A 16,942-nucleotide genomic window follows, 5' to 3' on the forward strand; every position below is an offset into this window, starting at 1 on the left:
TCTTGCCGAAAAAAAGGCCGAATTACCAAAGCGATCAACAAGCTGCTACAGGAGGGCAAGACTATTCCACAACACATACTAAAAGAGCTTAAAGAGATTAAGCAGGAGATTGCCAGCCAAATCACGTCTTCTAGACTCCGCAAGGCCCATAGTCGAATATCCCGTATGTTCATGCCTTAGGCCGTGAGAATCTCCGACCAGTGACTCGCCTTCAGAGGAAGCCTCATATTCATACCCTCCTCTACCGGTGCCACGACGATCGCCATGATGGTAGGAGGGACCGCTCGCATAGTTCTGATTTGGATGCGTGACGCGTGTGGTTGACGTGCGACTATGATGATGTTTACTTTTCCCCTGAAAAGTTTTCTGTTTTGTCAACACTCCTTTCACCACTCTTAGCATCTTACGTGAATTTCAAGAAACGTTTTGAAACTTGTTATCAACCACCAACGCATACAAAAGGTAGCATTAACGCACGCATCTCGCGCACATCTCCCTTGCTATCATGGCTGCTGTCGTAAGTTTTCCAAAAACTCTGCCGTTACGTGCACGTTTCTTCCGCGTTGGCAGCCCCAATTCGTCACGCTCGCTGTCCGAAGCGCTGGGCCCTTGCCGGCCTTGAATGAGAACATTTGTTGCCGTCGTGCCCGGCGCGCCTACCAGCACGCTCCCCGCTCCTGCAACGCTGTGTTTGACGGAGATGGCAATATGATTGCCAAATGCCACCATTGTGCTCGCCTGTGTGGCGACTGTGTTGCGGTGAGTTTTCGCATGGATAACGCATGGCAGACGCTCCCCACGTGAACGAGACATCCGAGACCCACCATAGTTGGAACGCCCAGGCGGATTGGAAGCGTAATCAGCTCTACGAGCACGAACATCACTATCACGCCCTTGTGCCTGGTCTTCATACAGCTCTTCTTCGTATTTGTGGTGCTCCATACGCTCTTCGAAACTCATCAAGTCAGCCTGGGGGTGGTAGTTTTCGTAGTTTTCTTCAGCCGCGCGGTACTCTTCATCAGTCATGTCGCTGACCATCTGATCGACACGTTGGCCTGGCATATTGACGATCGAGGAAGGAATCTGGTAGTGAAGGTTGGTTACGGGTTAGGCGCTCGAGGAATCCTAAGTACTGAGCGTTACCTATGAGTTGGTGATGGGAGGGAGCAAATGAAGGAAGATGTAGTAGCAGATGTGTTTGGGGAGTGTCAAACACCAGGGCTGAGTGGATGTGTTGGAAGCAGGTGTTGTACCTGTGGCTGAAAATGTTGAATCGTTGCAGGTCGAAGTTCAAAGGTTGCCAATTATAAGAGGAAACAGGTTGGAGAGAACCAGCGGTTTATACGGGTAAGAACTCCTGTGGGGAATGTTGCTAAGTGTTGAGACTCTGTGGCGAGTGTTACGAAGTGTAATGAATCCGCAGCGGAACTTGTGTTAATGGAGTGTTTAGATGTGAACATTCGTTGAATGACCGTGTTACTATCATCAGCGAATGGCCCCGCAAGGATATGAGCAGAAAGGAGTAGAGCCAGTCTCGCTAGAGCGGTTTCGGACCCTCTTTGTCCAGACTGTCTGTATACCACTAGGAATCCAACTACATTACGTGTTGTTCGGTCGGCAATTTGTCTCCGTTGATTGGGCATTTGCTTGTGGCAAAAAAAACATGCATCAAGGGAGGCTCTGTTCTTGAAGCATACAAATGTACATTGATCGATTGACAATGTACTAGAAGCCGAAATCTTAGCCTAAGGGTGTTAAGATGTATCTAGCGACAAAAAAAAGTTCAACCAAAATACCACTATTCTCCCGTAAACAGTTTATCTAATTGCTCCTTCCCGCAACGCAATGTCATCTCGTAAAATCAAAGCTCTTTTCCTGATGCTCTAGTAATTCTTTAGGGGCAGTCTGTCCCAACTTCCTTCGCTTTCCCGCATTGCTTATACATCATCGTCTATGCCTACCGACAACTACCATCCCGCTCACAATGTCAATCCTGAGGACCATAGCAACCCCAGTGTTCGCCGGAGTAGCCATCTGAAGCGGGGTGACGGTTCCACTGGGACTGAGGATGTTGCCGTGGGCGCGAGGACTCTCCACCACAGCGGGAGGGAGGTGGTGACGGTACCCTACAATGACCACGAGGAAGTGGGTGTCCTGCACGATCGAGGGACCCTCCAGCTCCACGTCGGCCATCACATGGAACATCCCTGAACTGAACACGGTCGAAGTCGTCGGCTGGACCGCAGCGAGATGTAGAAAGAGGCACACGCGATCCCCTCCGATCAGCGGACCCAAAGCGATGCGAGCGGTGGCCATGTCCACGAGCACCGTAGCCACAACATTGGCCCGACCTGTTTCCATGAAAGTTGTTCACCACGGCCTCTTCTATTTCCCTCACATGTGTGCCGTTATCTAGATATCTCTCAAACGAGACAGAGCGCGATTGCGGGTGGTATTTGTAGTATGCTAATTCAAATTCACGATAGTTGGCCTCAGTCAGGCCGTGGAAGTCGCGTCCGGCACGAGTGCGAGTCATGTTGTGCGTTGAAGAAGGTATGGAGTTGGAGTTTGGATGCTGGATGTAAGATACGTAAGGAGTCCGTAAGAGGTTTAGTGAGGTATGGTGTGGAGTTGGAGGATTCAAAGACTATCCCAGGTTCAAAGTCGGCGTTGAGGCCCAGAGCTGTATGTGGAGGATGTTGGAAGAAAGCACTGAAGGAAGGAGCTGAGCATTTATATAGACATCTAGTATAATCTTTCTGTGCCTCGAAGATTTCACAGAATTTATATTGACTGTCTAGACAAAGCCAGTAGTGTTTGTTGTATGTACCACAAGAAATACTATATTTAGAGCCCGGACCTCCAACACAATAGAGCATGTACCATTGGCAAACATAAGGATAATGAACTTTATAGCTGACACCCTGAATTTCTGATTTATGATATCATGTCCCAGAATCAGCAGCAGGGATCATGCAGCTAGAAAGGATATTTGTGAGCTTTGTCCTTTGAAAAGGACAAAGACAGATGTTTGTTTGCTAAATAGATGCATCTATCAACCCGCGGTATTGGAAGGTCCTGATCAATGGTAAGTACACCGTGGAGCAAGAGTTTGAGCATTGGTTAGATAATGAAAAGGAAAAAGGAATATGACCTTGCATCTTCTGTTTGTATCAGAAAATGCAAGTCAGTCCCATTTCCAATGGCTAGAGAAGAATTTCATGCATTTGATAGCCAGATTCGTTCGCAAATGTGATCCGCGCAGTGAGGAAAGATTTCGCATATTAAGTATTAACTCTACCTTACAAAAACAATCTCCGTTGCAATTCAACACTATTCCTTCCCAACAACTCCATCCCCTGCCCAGCTTCGCCCGCGATCTCACAGATCAGTGGCGACGAGCTACTTCCCTGCCGCCATGAGCGTCAGTGTTGCGTCTACTCGATCCCGTCTCACGGTCGTCGGTCGTGTAGCGGCTGACCGAGGGCGCATGGGATCGCTCTCCATATACAGTGAGCTCCCCGGATGTACCTGGGGCGGTGGATTGTCGGGAGCTGGGATGTCTGGAGCTGGTGTGTCGGCTGACCGAGGGCGCATGGGATGATCGCTCTCCATATACAGTGAGCTCCCCTGATGTACCTGGGGCGGTGGATTGTCGGGAGCTGGGATGTCTGGAGCTGGTGTGTCGGGACTCGGTGGGTCGAGAGCTGGTGTGTCGGGACTCGGTGGGTCGAGAGCTGGTGTGTCGGGACTCGGTGGGTCGAGAGCTGGTGTGTCGGGACTCGGTGGGTCGAGAGCTAGTGTGTCGAGACTCGCTGGGTCGAGAGCTGGTGTGTCGGGACTCAGTGGGTCGAGCGGTGGATCTAGACTCGGTGGGCCGGGAAGTGTGGCGAGAATCGGTGGGTCGAGCGGTGGATCGAGACTCGGTGGGTCGAGAGGTGTGTCGAGAACTGTGCGATCCTCCAGTGCGAGAACTGGTAGATTCTCCAAGAGTCAATCTACCGAGAGGAACATAGACCTCCTCAGTCACATGGCCTTCGTCTGAGGAGTCCGAGTCGTAACCCAATGCTCGCGTCGCACGATGGTCCCCGTAGCCGAGAGATGAGCCGCTCGCATAGTGAGCGTAGTCGCCACAATATGGACAGATGGGATAGTGAGAGTGGTCGTCACGAGATGAACCGCTTTCATAGTGAGAGTAGTCTTCTCGATGAAGCGTCGAGCTGCCAAGACGGTCACGGACAGTGGTCGTTGTGGAGCTCTGGACGGTGTAGCTGCAGCCGTTAGTGCCACGGGAACGAGGACCAAGGGAGCTTACTTGGTTCGACACCTCAGAAACCATCACAGAGCCGCGTCTAGTCATCGCGCGACTCGTTGGGTTGGTGCTTACGCTTGGGCGTGGCATGTTGATGGTGGAGAAAGGTATGTTGATTGTGTTGATGGGCGTTGTGTGATGAAGGAAGCTTTGGAAAGCGAAGACTGCTGTTGAAGTTCGAGGATGAGTGTGTGAGTGGATGATGGAGAATGAAGAAAGTTGGAGCAGGGACAGGGTATATATGGGCAACGAGCGAAGTGTCATGAACATACATTGTCGCGTGCTTTCTCTAGAGACAAAGCCAGTTAGTGTACGACAAAGGCAGTGTATTGATACTTCAAGCAAAAGGCGGATACAAGTCATTGTGTAACCGAAATCATTGAATCAATCGACCATTGTAACAACCGACCATTGTTTTCAAGCTAGCCCGATAGGCTAAGCAAAAGGCGGATCGACTTCATTGTATGAAGAATTCGAAAAGACCGGAAAATGTGACAAGGGCTATAACAAACGGCTAACAACAGATACATGTGCGACCAAGCTGAGACATTTCAACAGACAGGGACAAAGATGGCCAATCCTACGCTGAGTGCACGCCCAAGCTGAGCGCAACAGCAATCTGAAAGATGATGTCCAACATCCATGAGCGTTCAGCAGTCGAAATGTTGGGAAGGTAAGAGCGTAAAGATCGCATTGCAGGCGGGGCGGAAAGGCACGCCGAAGAGGTACCACTTTATTGGCAAATTGCCTTGTGCAAGGTGTTTCTTTGGGTCTTCGATGTGTTTATTAATTGCACTCAAGTTGAGCGGAAGGCTTCATTTTGGGGACACGACCCTTAAGCACCCTCCTGAACATCTCCTAGCGCATTCGCGCCAGCATCATCTTTATATCTCGTTCCTTTCCTCTTTGCTTGCACAGTGATCTCCAGCGCGACAACCACCCAAGTTGACGTCCACGGCGGCAAGATTCCCAACCTAACAACGACGCGCAGGACGAGTATCCCTTGCATAGTATGTTGACACCCCGCCCTGTCCGAAAAGCGAGAGGATGATCCACATAGTACCAAAAATCGTTGCAACAGTCATGGGATAGGCATTGTCAATGTCGATTGTCAGGAAAACCAAACAGATCTCGCGGATGACGATAGAGCCAAAATAGGCTCGGATATTTGGCATCTTGATGTCTTTTGATTCTATCAGTTTACCTAGAGGATGCCGATGCATTACGCAGATCTCACCTTAGGATTGACTTGGCGGAATCTTATGGGCAAGGTCGAAGTACTAGCAAATGAAGCTTTCCGCAGTTCGAACAGCAAGACGGACTAATTGGCTAGAGGCAGACGATAGTAACCAGATGAAGGTGGCGGTTTTGAGTTGAGTGGAGTGTGAAGGGGGCCCTGGAGGAGAAGCAGCTATTTCTTTTACTGAGTGGGTGGCGCGCTGAAGTGTTGACAGTCCCCGAAACGTCGCCTTCAACGCGTCCTTATGACGACCGCCTAGTGGGCTCGAAAAGGCATCCGTCATAAAGTTCAAAGTCATTGCTTCAAGTTCTTATACCTTTATCGCAATGCCATCCGGTACTTGGGGTTGGTGCACTTATAAGTTGCTGTCGCTGTTATGCTGATAGGGACCAAATTGCTGGCTGTCCTTCCGTTCATCCGAACGGACAGCTTGGTTGAGTCGCCATAACCTCTTCCTTCGTCTTCTCTTCTTGATCCTCAAAGCTCTTCATCCCCAAAGAGCAGCAAAGCATCATTCTCGCCCTTAGCCGTGACCACCTCCTGAATCTTCTGGCCTCCCAGGAAGCGGATTGCGAGCCAGGCCATAAACACAACCAAAACAAATATCCCGATCAATACGACCGCCAGCAACATTAGTGATATCACGAATATCATTGGTGACCACGCCTTGAAGTCGTCCACCTTGCACATGATCTGCCTCCCCCACTCATCCTTCCTACCGCAGTCATTCCACTCCCCCGGCTTGAACGAGGCATGCTCGGTATATATGTCCTTGCCGTCTGGACCGTTGATATCGCGCAGCCTTCCGCCCCAATTTGCAGTTGTGATACTCTTCTCCCCCTTCGATTCCGCCGCCTTGCGCAGTACTTCGATCTGTTTGCCCGCGACTTTAGCCATCGTTTCCTTCGGCATCAGCTCCAAAGCATCGATCCTTATCTCCTCGAATGCTGTATACCCCAGCACCAGCCTAACAACGCTAGTCACACCCGGCACCACGCCCTCCGTCTCCGGAGAAGACACGCCACCTGAGAAAGGGATATCCTTCGGCACATGCTCCTCATGCCTCAACCCCGTAATCTGAAATTCGATGAGAACCTCCCACTCCCGTACCTTATCCTTCGGCGCATAGGTCACCACATCAAACTCATACGCCAACTCGAACTGCCGTACAGGAATCCCCCATCCATTGTTATTCTCTTCCTGCTCTAACGTCTCATTCACACCAATCTGATTCGCAGTGAAGGGCGGGGCGAAGGGATGCGGTTGGCTGTAGAACGAGGGCGCCCGGCGCTCGTAATAAAGTGGGTTGAGGGTTTCACCTTGGAGGAAGAGGTGAGGGTGGGGACCATCAATGTAGAGCGCTAGGGTCAATTGGTTAGAGCGCGGGTCTTTTTCCCATTGGTTGCGGTTGGAGGGGCGAATGAGGAAGGGGCAGGAGATGCAGTCGAGTTTGAGGAGGTAGCTGCGGTTGGGGATGCTGGTTTCAATGGGTGTAGGGGGCTCTGCCGGCATTGTTCCTGGAGCTGCGTCTTCCGCAGGGTGCGCCCATACTTTGAGATTTATTAGGCAAAGGAAAGAGGTAATGATTGTGAACCTCATCGTCGTGACTTGCTTCGCGAAGGTGGAGGTTCTTTCCAACTCCAGTTACCCAAGGTACTTTTCTATCCGAGGGACCGTGCGCAACTCTTGGCAAGAGATTATTCATACAGACTAGCGTGATATTCACGTGACGATCGCCCATAACGCCAAGACTCAAGCGTCGGAGGCAAGGCGATCTGGAGACGACTGTGGTGTTGGGCCCCTTGGGTCAAGACGGGGAAGTTGTAACGCATATGAAGTCGCGCATGTTTGGATAGAAAACCTATTTTATGGAAGGAGAAGAGAAGAGAGTCTGCACTTATGAGGAATCCATTAAGGGGTTGAGAACGACATAGCAGGTGGACAAGAGCCATCAAGTACTTACTGTGACCTATGGTTTGGAGAGAATGCGGTCTGGTAGAAGAGAGGGATCATTCATTATGTTTGCATACAAGTAGGATCAGGAACAGAGTGACTACTGTAATCAAAGGATCCAAACGCCAAACCAGGTTCTCTGGCCAAATACGAACAACTAATTTCCTTCATTCTATTCATACCGTCCAGGACTTCATACTTGCCAACATTCTATGGAGAAATTTCGGCGCTCCTGAGACTCGTTCCACGACCATTGCGTTCTCGCCGGATCCTTGAAATGGATCAGAGCGATCCTGCACGGGTGAATCTAGGTTGGGAGTCGATCTATTCCTCCGATGGGGTGTCTCCTTTGCCTAGACGATGTACACGGGCAACTTGCTGTCCCAGTAACGCGAAGGAAGTGTCGAGCCCTTGTAGCTTGGATCTTCCCCTGGATGTAAAGAATGACACCTCCACCAACAAAAAGCACGGAACATGAGCGTGAACCATGCCTCATGCACAAGCTTCTCGGGTCCCTCAAACCCTTTTCTCCGCATGTCCTCGACGATAAGAGGTAAGTAGTCAAAATACAGGTGAGCGCCTTCCGCTTCCAGAGCCCTGAGGCCATAGTTGTCGCGAGCTTTTCCTTGTTTGAGCTGTTGCCATGCGTCGCCCCAATAATTGACAGCATGAGAGATGTGGGACGCCATCAGATCAAGGTAGTGCAAGTGATGTGCCTCCTGGAGTTGCACGAAATAGTCCGTCGTTGAATCCCAACAATGATGCACGTTGTCAAGAAAGGTCAAATCGGAATCGTTGACTTTGTTGTTGTTTTCCGCTTCATTTTCCCATTCAGTGTGTCGTGACTTTAGCCGTTCATACTGCTCCAAGACTCAAATTGCCTGCTCAAACCTATCCTCGGACCGGGTGCCCAAATACTCTTTGAGTCGGTTGTAAAACACAACAAAACACTCTTTGTGAGACAGAAGACTGGAGCAGTATTCGGTTGGCGTGGGAACTCGAACAATGGTGCTGTGTCTGCGACGAAGCATAGGCGCAGCGAGGGCAATAATATCCGAAAATCCGTACATGCAATGCGCATCCCATTTCCCCACCAGAAGGCAATTCAGGTCCCTCAATCTCGCACTGGCATTTCGGGTGTTGTCTAGAATATCCATGGTTGCGTAAACCTCGTCCGTCGTTCCCACATTAAACGTTGGGACATCAAGAATGTCGCACCCGGGCAAGATGCCGAACCCCATCATATCAGCCTCTCGTGTTGGAATGTATAGCTCACTCTTTGGCAACTCTTCGACATGTCGAGAGATCGACTTCTCAGAGGATGTCACGCCACCTTCATGATGGATGTACTGCAGTACTAGCCCAATAGATCCTGCCAATGTAGAGGAAATGCTGTGTCCATTGCCTTCAGCTCTCATGCTGCCTCCTTCTGGGTTGAATACTTTCCACGACATTCCAAGCCGCCGAGCTATTATCGCGAGATCGGCAACAGTTGTTATTGCAAGGGGGCGCACAATGTCAGGCGGCATGAAGTCCCACGACATTTTTTGGAACCGCACTGCTGGACCGACTAGCTGACCGTGCGCTTTTCCACTACCATGTAGTGACTGCGGATAGTAGCATCTATATCTCTGCAAATTCCACTCGTTGTGATCAGGGTTTTCAAGAAGCGGTAGCCAGCATGCCAAATCGCTACTTTCCTCCTCTCTGCCCTGGAAGACACCCATGGTACGAGATATTAACGCTGACGACCCTGATATACACTCAACTTGGTCTTCTGTGGAGAATGTAGTAAATCTTTGCTGGTTTCGATAAAAACGGAATGCTGCGAGGGATAACCAAGGTGTCGTGAGGAGTGTCTCAAAGCGAAATTGGTCCCCTCGCCATTGCAGGCGTGTCCGCTTTGCCCATGGTCCCATGACGGAAGTTTGGCATCTCCAGTAACCTTCAGCAGTCGCACGATATGGCCCGAGGAGTTGGCCCAGAAAGACAACAAATGTACAGGTGGCAACAGCAATTGCAGCAATAGCAATATTGTGTTGCGGCTTGATGCCATCATCGCAGACTTTTGGATCTGGGGCCCGTGAGCTTCCACTATGTGCCATGCCCAGTCCAAGTGCCATGCCCAGTCCAAGTGCCATGCCTAGTCCAAGTGCTATGCCCGTTCCAGGTACCATGGCCAGTCCGAGAACTGCTCCCGCCCTCTCAGGACCATGCTCTGACTCATTACCAATGCAGAGATTCTTCTTGAGCATCTCTTCAAGTCTAGTGACTCGCTCTTCCAAGGTCAGAGCCACTGCCACTGAATTATTGGCCTTCGGTTTCTGGGCAACCCCCTCTTCCATTATCTTCAGTCGCTCTTCGACGTTCATGTTCTTTGCATCCGGGGAACTTGAACCGGACTCATGGTGATCATTCGTCAAGTCCTCCTCGGCTCCTTGTTGCTGGGTCTCGGAGGCAGCAGTAGTACCTGAACGGCTGTTGTTAGTGATACGAGACTAGCGGACGAGTGGTAGGCGTTGTTCATACCTCTATCAACCTGATCATTAGTCCGAGTAGCTAACGCGTGGCCACCGCCTAGGTGTTCACGGGCAACCCGGTCATCCTTAAGGTCTTTGTAGGATTTACGAATAGGGTCCACGTGTGTTGTACAACGCGTGTTTATGCGCTGTTCGCGTGTATAACGTGTCATGGTGCAGGCCTTGATGCTGGAGGACACACGCCAAAGGATGACAGACAAACGTTGGTCACACGAAGCCAAGGTAGCTAATCAGCTCTTGTGCTGAGCAAGAAGACGTCACGTCAAGGCTTAGGGAGTCCTTGCACTGTGTCCACCAATGCAGTCTCTTGGATGTTACTACTCGACCCAAAAATGCATCACAACAAGAGAATCCGGCTGCGAACGAATGAGGTAATCTGATGTTACGCCATGCTAAATGGTTGCCGCGGCGGTAGGTGGACCACGAAGATTGATATTACAGTCAACTCTCCGTCGCAACTGCATACGCAAACATAGTATGCCTACCGTGAGATTGATTGTACTGATGAAGTATGGAGAGAATGGTAGAGTTGGGTAAGAGAAGGGAAGTAGTGTTTAGGAAGAGACAGAATAGACAACGTAGGACAGTGAACAACAAGTCTCCTAAGTGCTGAGTCACCTAGCCGCTGTGTTGAGACGCCCGACGCCTTGTTGTCCAATCGCGGAGCGTTTGCCAATTATCACGATACCGAACAGAGAAATAGCCGAGGTATATCATGTCTCCTTATGTCGGCTTGATACTACAATACTGCAGACATATGGAACTGGATCCTCCATGCCAATACTAACCTCTAATTCCTGTCAATTTTCACCAAAAGAGCTGCATTCCCAAAGATCCGTTACTGCCATGTCGAAACCCCATCCATCGTCTCGTGAAGACGAGAATGCAGTGTAAGCTTTCCGCAGCTCGCGATTAACATTGCTAGGACGCAAATCGGCCTTCAGCTTGCTTGTGTCGTGAGAGTCGAACTCAGGGGCGTATGTGAAGAAAATATTGGTCACACAAATCACACCTTAAAAACAAGGACTTCGTCGCCTTGGAGAGCAGGCGCAATGTAAACCACTACGCGTAGTTCTTGCGGTCATTGCAGAGGAGCGTCAGACTGCACGGCAAATCAATTCGAACATCTTCCATACTCGCTGATAGCAATGAGTGTTTACTTTGAAGAATGAGGGATAGCACAAAGAGGCAGAAAAAATGGAGAGAAAAGAATCGGTACTCTAACGGAGACGCACTTCATGCACAAGGCCTCGCATCCCTTGTATTCGCTGTATCATTAGACCAATTCTCCCATAGTATAGTAGGAATTGACCATTTGTTTTAAAATGGGGGAGAGAATTCCGTCAACAAAGTCCTCTGCATGAAGGATATGATTGGGATCAGCTCTTCGTTGCCACCAGACCTTCCAAAAAGGTCTGAAAGACAGTCTGTGCACGTCGATCAGCGGTTTCATTGTTCTTCTGCGGCAGACACTACCACTGCTGGCCTCGGAGGTTGCCTGGCCAGCGTGCTCAAGTCATTTGAAACGATGCTCAAACTTCCACGCGCATCTTCATAGTCATCTGTGTCTTCTCCATTGGATTCCGGGTCTTTCTCCAAGTCCAGCGCTCCTGAATTTGCAAGGCTCTCACGGTACTTGGAGAGCTTGGGATAATCGCGGATTGCATCGAGCAGACTCTCGAATGCAAGTACACGGTCATCGGTCAGATCGAGCCGCTTACGGAGTTGGGCGGCGGACTTTTCTGGCACATAGCTGTTGAAGATGCGTAGCAGTAGTTAGTATCGACATAGTCTCGATGTCTGCATAATCTATAATGAATTCGAGAAGATGATGGCCTTTGAGCCTGGGACATTCTGTGTATTCAAACCATCGATCGAGCAGCAAGCGGAGAACGCTATGGTTGTTGAAAATGATCGCAGCCGTCAAAGATGTCAGCCCGTTTTTGGAAGCTGGGTTGATATCTGCTCCGTAGTCCAATAGCAGCTCTGCAAAGCTGACAGGTTTTCCGCGGGCCACATGCAATAGTGGCGCAACGCCGTCGACGCTACTGGCCTCTACGTCAGCGTCGAAGTCGAACAGCGTCTTCAAGAGCAGGGGATCAGTTGCATACCGTGCAGCACAATTTAATGGGCTGCTAAGTTTTACGCCTAAAGGGAGAACCGGATTTGCAAGAGCGCCGGCCTCGAGCAAAAGTTGAACGCATAGCGTGTTGTCCTGATTGGAAGCAAGAGTCAAGGGCGTATTCAATTTGTTGTCAGTGATGTTGGGCTTGCCTCCAAAGCTGAGAAGTGTAAGCACTGCTCGGTCATCTCCGCGGGCGGCTGCCCACTCCAGTGCTGTGCGGCGCATTGCATCTCTGTCTCGGAGTCCTGGAGGGACAGTTCGAGGACGATCTTATGAATGGGCGCAAAGTTTTGGTTCATGATAAACTCACTGTCTCTCAATATGCATCGAAGGACCTCTATGACGCTGGTACTGAGGTTTCCTCGAAGCAGTATGTCGCAAGCCTTAGCAGCCGGGCAGTCGTCATCAGTAGCAATGGGCCTAGGAGGTTGACTTGGTAATTCAAACCCTTTTACTAGTCTCTATTCAGGGCAGCTCACTTGTAGTCCGGATCCGAGCCAGCTGCAAGAAGGAAACGACAGGTCTCGTATTGTTGCCCGTAGAGAGCCAACTAGATATATTTTCTGCCAAGGTTTGGAAGGAAAAGGCAATCCTCGAATTTACCCGCAGTAGCGAGTAGCCACGGGTGCTACTCACATCCCTAGGCGACGCCAAGCCATGCTGGAAGAGACTATTGAGGCCAGAAATATCACCTTCTAATGCGAATCTCACACATCGTGCCGACTCGGGTACTCTTCTCAAGGTGGTCAGCTCCCAATGGGGTCCAATCTGTGCCTGGTAACCAAGCTCGAGACGGAAGATTTGAGACCAAAAAAAGCCTGAGGGAAACCGATTTTCGGCGGATACGTAAGGAGTTCGTGACCGTTGGCACATAGTTGAGTCGCACGGAGAGTTGAGCAGAGGCAGCCCGGAATAGCCCACAAATAGCCGGCCAATGACATGATCAAAGTATCCGCAAGAACTAGACTTGCGCTCTAAATGGCATATGCATGTGCAAGCAGGGCGACAGACAAACCCAACATTCTTTTTCACACGAATGCCGACCGCTTGAGGCGTTGATGCCCACTTTTCTGTATCGGAAGTGGAAGCAACGCGTTGAGGTCGTCGTCTCATCGCCAACGCCGTAGGCTGGGGTTTGAGTCTGCTTTCAGGGTACTGTGACTTATCAATACTGACTGCTTGGGCCATGAGTAGTTCCTCTATTCTGCTTATTCGCTCATCAACTTTGTGAACCTTCTTGGTAGCCTGGTCCACAGTCTGCGCTAGGGTGAAGTCATGTTGTGCAAGGTCCCTAGAAACTTCAAGGCGAAAATCGGCGTGATAATCTGCTTCGTTGGACGACGTCCTGGACAGGCTTTCAAGGTCCAGCCTCACGCGTATCAAGTCACGTCTGTCGGCATTCCGTCAGTGTAATCGCTGGGGATTTTGAGTACTCGATATGTTTGCATACGAGTTTGAAGCGCCTAGCAAGACATTGAGACTGCACTTGATGGCTCGGACATCGGCTTGTAAGGCTTGTAACTTTGGAAGCCACTTTCTCCACACGGCCGCCCTCCACAAGACTCTTCTTCGAGTGCAAGACCCGGCGAGGTAGTCGAAGATGTCCTTCAAATCTTTCAGCTTTGTATCGGCTTGTTAGAGCAGAACGGGAATGGATCCTTGGTCACTGTCGGACATGCAGTTGCGCTCTTGCAAAGCCGCAACGACCTGGTAGAGAACAAACTCGATGTCAGCGACTTCGTTACTTAGGGCATGTAGTCGCCCCGGAAGTTCTGCGGTATCGTTGCGCAATTCCGCAAAGGCCGTGCTGATTTGGGCTGCAAGGATCGCACTGCCACCACTGAGGCCACCGCAGAAGGTGGATCCATGCCCTGGTTGACAAAACCTCTGCCCTGGCTTATCAGGGAAGCATTTTGTCCTCGAAATGTTTCCGCGAAGCATTGGCGTACCTAGCGTGGGCTGACAGCCTTTGTAAGACGCGGACCAGGCAAATAAGGCACGTGAGGGCTTGCATAAATCAATCGGCCACTCTGACCGAGCCTGCAAAAGCAATAGGGTCATTTGGCTCATCCTTCTCCCGTCTTCGTCAATTCGGAGACCGACAAGCCTGCTGCTGGCGGTGTTTGATCGGCCTTCATGAAAGAACAAGAGCCATTGGTATTTAGTATACTGGTATGTTGTATGGGCCAAAATAAAAATTAGAAGTCCATGTGACAGAAGCTGCAAGTTGTAACGACCACGCTAAGGAAGCCATTCCCAATTGAGCTAGTCTCACCATCGAGCCCGAGCCTGCCTCGGAATCGATCAATATCACAGCCTTAGGGGTCATTGCTTCTGTTTCCCTTATGTAATTGTTCCTCCTATATACTCTGATCTATCAAGGCACTGACCACCAAGAATACTGGCCCCAATGGGCACTGATTCACCAGCATCGAGTCCAGTTGTGCTTACGGTCCGTACAGAGCCAAGATGCCTTCACACATGGGCTTGGAAGCTACTACCTTTGGCCAAGGGACGCGAGACGAGCACTTTGCTTTTGATCCAGCCTATACTCCGCTGAATCATGGATCTTATGGAGCATTTCCCACAGCCATACGTAACCATCAGCGAGCGTTGCAAGACCGTATTGAGGCTAGATCAGATCCCTACATACGATTCACCATTCCAGAACTTCTACAAAGGTCCCGTATCGGGGCTGCAACGCTTCTGGGGGCATTCATTGATGACGTTGTGTTCGTGCCAAATGCCACAACGGCGGTGAATACAGTTTTACGCAACTTGAGGTTCATTGAAGGCGATACCATACTGTATTTCTGCACCGCTTATGGGGCGTGCGAAAAAGCCATTCAGTATGTGTGCGAAACTACGCCAGTTGAATGCAGATGCATTGATGTGACTTTCCCGATTGACGACGCCCTGCTGATACAGCTGCTCCGCAACGCCATACAGAGAGTGCGGCAGCAAGGGTGAAATGCGACAATTGCCATGTTCGATACCGTGGTCACTTTTCCTGGAGTACGCCTGCCATGGGAGGGACTCGTGAAGGCTTGCCGGGATCTGAATGTCTTGAGTCTCATTGACGGCGCTCACGGTATCGGTCACATCGACTTGACACATCTAGTACGCGTTGATCCCGACTTTTTCACCAGCAACTGCTACAAGTAAATCACTTTTTGTGGTCAAGAAACAATGTTTGACATATCCGCTTGCCACAATAGATGGCTCTACACGCCCCGGGCATGCGCCATATTCTATGTCCCATTTCGCAACCAACACCTCATACGTTCCACGATCCCCACTTCACACAGCTTCGAGGCCAAAATGGAAGACAATGTCGACACAAAAGACGATATCGATGGCATGTCAAGTGTTACCCAAGGCCCCGGCCGTTTTGGTGATTTATTCAAATGGGCAGCCACAATCGATCAAACGCCATATCTCTGCGTCCCAGAGGCAATCAAGTTTCGCACAGACGTATGCGGTGGCGAGGACAAGATCAGGTACTATTGCTTCAATCTTGCTCGCGACGGCGGACATTCACTTGCAAAGATTCTTGGCACGGAAACCATGCAGAATTCAGAGGACACGCTAGGCCAGTGCTGCTTCACCAATGTGCGATTACCTCTACTATTCAATACGGAGCGTCGAGGCGGCTTGGAATGTGCCGAAGGACCCGACGTCGTCAAATGGACAATGGATCGTGCGCTGTGTGAATTCAACACATGGATCCCCGGGAAATACTATGCTGGAGCTGTTTGGGTGCGTCTCAGCGCTCAAATCTATCTCGGGATTAAAGATTTCGAGTGAGCTGCAGGCGTGCTGCAGGGGCTGTGTCAACGAGTAACAAAAGGTGAATGGCGTTCGCCGCTTGAGAAAGTACTTTGACGAGGTGCTCCCCAGTCACACTGCATCTTCTGAGTTTATTGATACACACGCCCAGCACATCAGATACTTGTTTCACATCTGTTCCTAGTTCCTGGTGGGATTATACCAGCCGCTGCTGCTGCTGCTGCAACCACTAGCAGCAAGCCCTTGCTGATCAGAGTATAGCAAGCGACATCGAATGTAGGTGTGCTGCCAGAGAAAGTGGCATTTAATGCGGTACGAATTGGAAAATGGTTGATACCAATGACGACGAGTAAGCTATCACTTATCTCAAGACTCTGTCTGGGCTGTTCCCACCCAAAGACAGCGGATAGCTCTCGATTTACTCATTGTTCAAGTTAAAACACAAAAATCCCGCGCTTAATACTGCCACTGTTCCTGGCACTTTGCCTGAATGCCATGGACTTTGTATCAGACCGACACTGTTGAACCGGCATCTGGCTTTAGCCAGCCAGCCAATGACACGAAATGATCGCAGGCCATCGAATCTCCAAAGTCAGATATATCGAAACTATCCCACATCTTGGCAGGTAGTATATTTCAGGGGCTGCGGACCGAATATCAAAATCTCCTTGCTTTCTACAGCACAGCTCTATAACAAAGCGCCTTACAGAAATAATTTTGGCATCGCATTTCCTTCTCTTGTGAAGATTCAAAATCTCGACATGCAAATTTTGATCGTGAATCTTCTCAGTTTAAAGTTGTTGCATTGTAAAGAAAGCAGCATTTTGATGTTTCTGCCAAGAGAAATTACCTTCAATTTGCCAAGCTATGGGATGGGTCTCAGCCCCCCAAAGAAGGTCCTCAACGCAGTCATATTCGGCTGGCAACCGTTCTGAGATAATCAAGCACGCGTTCTGACGTGGGTAGCTAGAGGGTGCATGAGA

General features: G+C 50.1%; 7 protein-coding genes across 7 annotated transcripts; 1 reads left to right on the forward strand and 6 right to left on the reverse strand.

Annotated features, from left to right (window-relative positions):
• Positions 1 to 176: 176 nt before the first annotated feature.
• Positions 177 to 1,062, reverse strand: HO133_002920 (uncharacterized protein; the record flags this gene model as incomplete). The annotated part of the gene is made up of 2 exons (XM_037293844.1): positions 177 to 354; positions 491 to 1,062. 2 exons carry the CDS (start codon positions 1,060 to 1,062, stop codon positions 177 to 179), a joined length of 750 nt encoding a protein of 249 aa, XP_037149922.1.
• Positions 1,063 to 1,987: 925 nt separating this feature from the next.
• On the reverse strand, positions 1,988 to 2,536 carry HO133_002921 (uncharacterized protein; the record flags this gene model as incomplete). Its single annotated transcript, XM_037293845.1, has 1 exon — positions 1,988 to 2,536. One exon carries the CDS (start codon positions 2,534 to 2,536, stop codon positions 1,988 to 1,990), a length of 549 nt encoding a protein of 182 aa, XP_037149923.1.
• An 866-nt stretch (positions 2,537 to 3,402) lies between these two features.
• On the reverse strand, positions 3,403 to 4,402 carry HO133_002922 (uncharacterized protein; the record flags this gene model as incomplete). Its single annotated transcript, XM_037293846.1, has 2 exons — positions 3,403 to 3,974; positions 4,003 to 4,402. 2 exons carry the CDS (start codon positions 4,400 to 4,402, stop codon positions 3,403 to 3,405), a joined length of 972 nt encoding a protein of 323 aa, XP_037149924.1.
• Positions 4,403 to 6,029: 1,627 nt separating this feature from the next.
• On the reverse strand, positions 6,030 to 7,064 carry HO133_002923 (uncharacterized protein; the record flags this gene model as incomplete). Its single annotated transcript, XM_037293847.1, has 1 exon — positions 6,030 to 7,064. One exon carries the CDS (start codon positions 7,062 to 7,064, stop codon positions 6,030 to 6,032), a length of 1,035 nt encoding a protein of 344 aa, XP_037149925.1.
• A 1,313-nt stretch (positions 7,065 to 8,377) lies between these two features.
• Positions 8,378 to 10,197, reverse strand: HO133_002924 (uncharacterized protein; the record flags this gene model as incomplete). Its single annotated transcript, XM_037293848.1, has 2 exons — positions 8,378 to 9,975; positions 10,035 to 10,197. The coding sequence occupies 2 exons, from the start codon at positions 10,195 to 10,197 to the stop codon at positions 8,378 to 8,380; spliced, it is 1,761 nt and encodes a 586-aa protein (XP_037149926.1).
• Positions 10,198 to 11,494: 1,297 nt separating this feature from the next.
• HO133_002925 (uncharacterized protein) lies at positions 11,495 to 14,111 on the reverse strand (the record flags this gene model as incomplete). The annotated part of the gene is given in 6 exon segments (XM_037293849.1): positions 11,495 to 11,798; positions 11,833 to 12,327; positions 12,345 to 12,631; positions 13,182 to 13,560; positions 13,621 to 13,775; positions 13,818 to 14,111. 6 exon segments carry the CDS (start codon positions 14,109 to 14,111, stop codon positions 11,495 to 11,497), a joined length of 1,914 nt encoding a protein of 637 aa, XP_037149927.1.
• Positions 14,112 to 14,639: 528 nt separating this feature from the next.
• HO133_002926 (uncharacterized protein) lies at positions 14,640 to 15,977 on the forward strand (the record flags this gene model as incomplete). The annotated part of the gene is made up of 2 exons (XM_037293850.1): positions 14,640 to 15,019; positions 15,479 to 15,977. 2 exons carry the CDS (start codon positions 14,640 to 14,642, stop codon positions 15,975 to 15,977), a joined length of 879 nt encoding a protein of 292 aa, XP_037149928.1.
• Between the last annotated feature and the right edge of the window lie 965 nt (positions 15,978 to 16,942).

The sequence above is a fragment of the Letharia lupina genome, assembly GCF_014066315.1.
Source record: "Letharia lupina isolate WasteWater1 chromosome Unknown contig_16, whole genome shotgun sequence".
In the NCBI taxonomy this organism is placed as follows: Eukaryota; Fungi; Ascomycota; class Lecanoromycetes; order Lecanorales; family Parmeliaceae; genus Letharia; species Letharia lupina.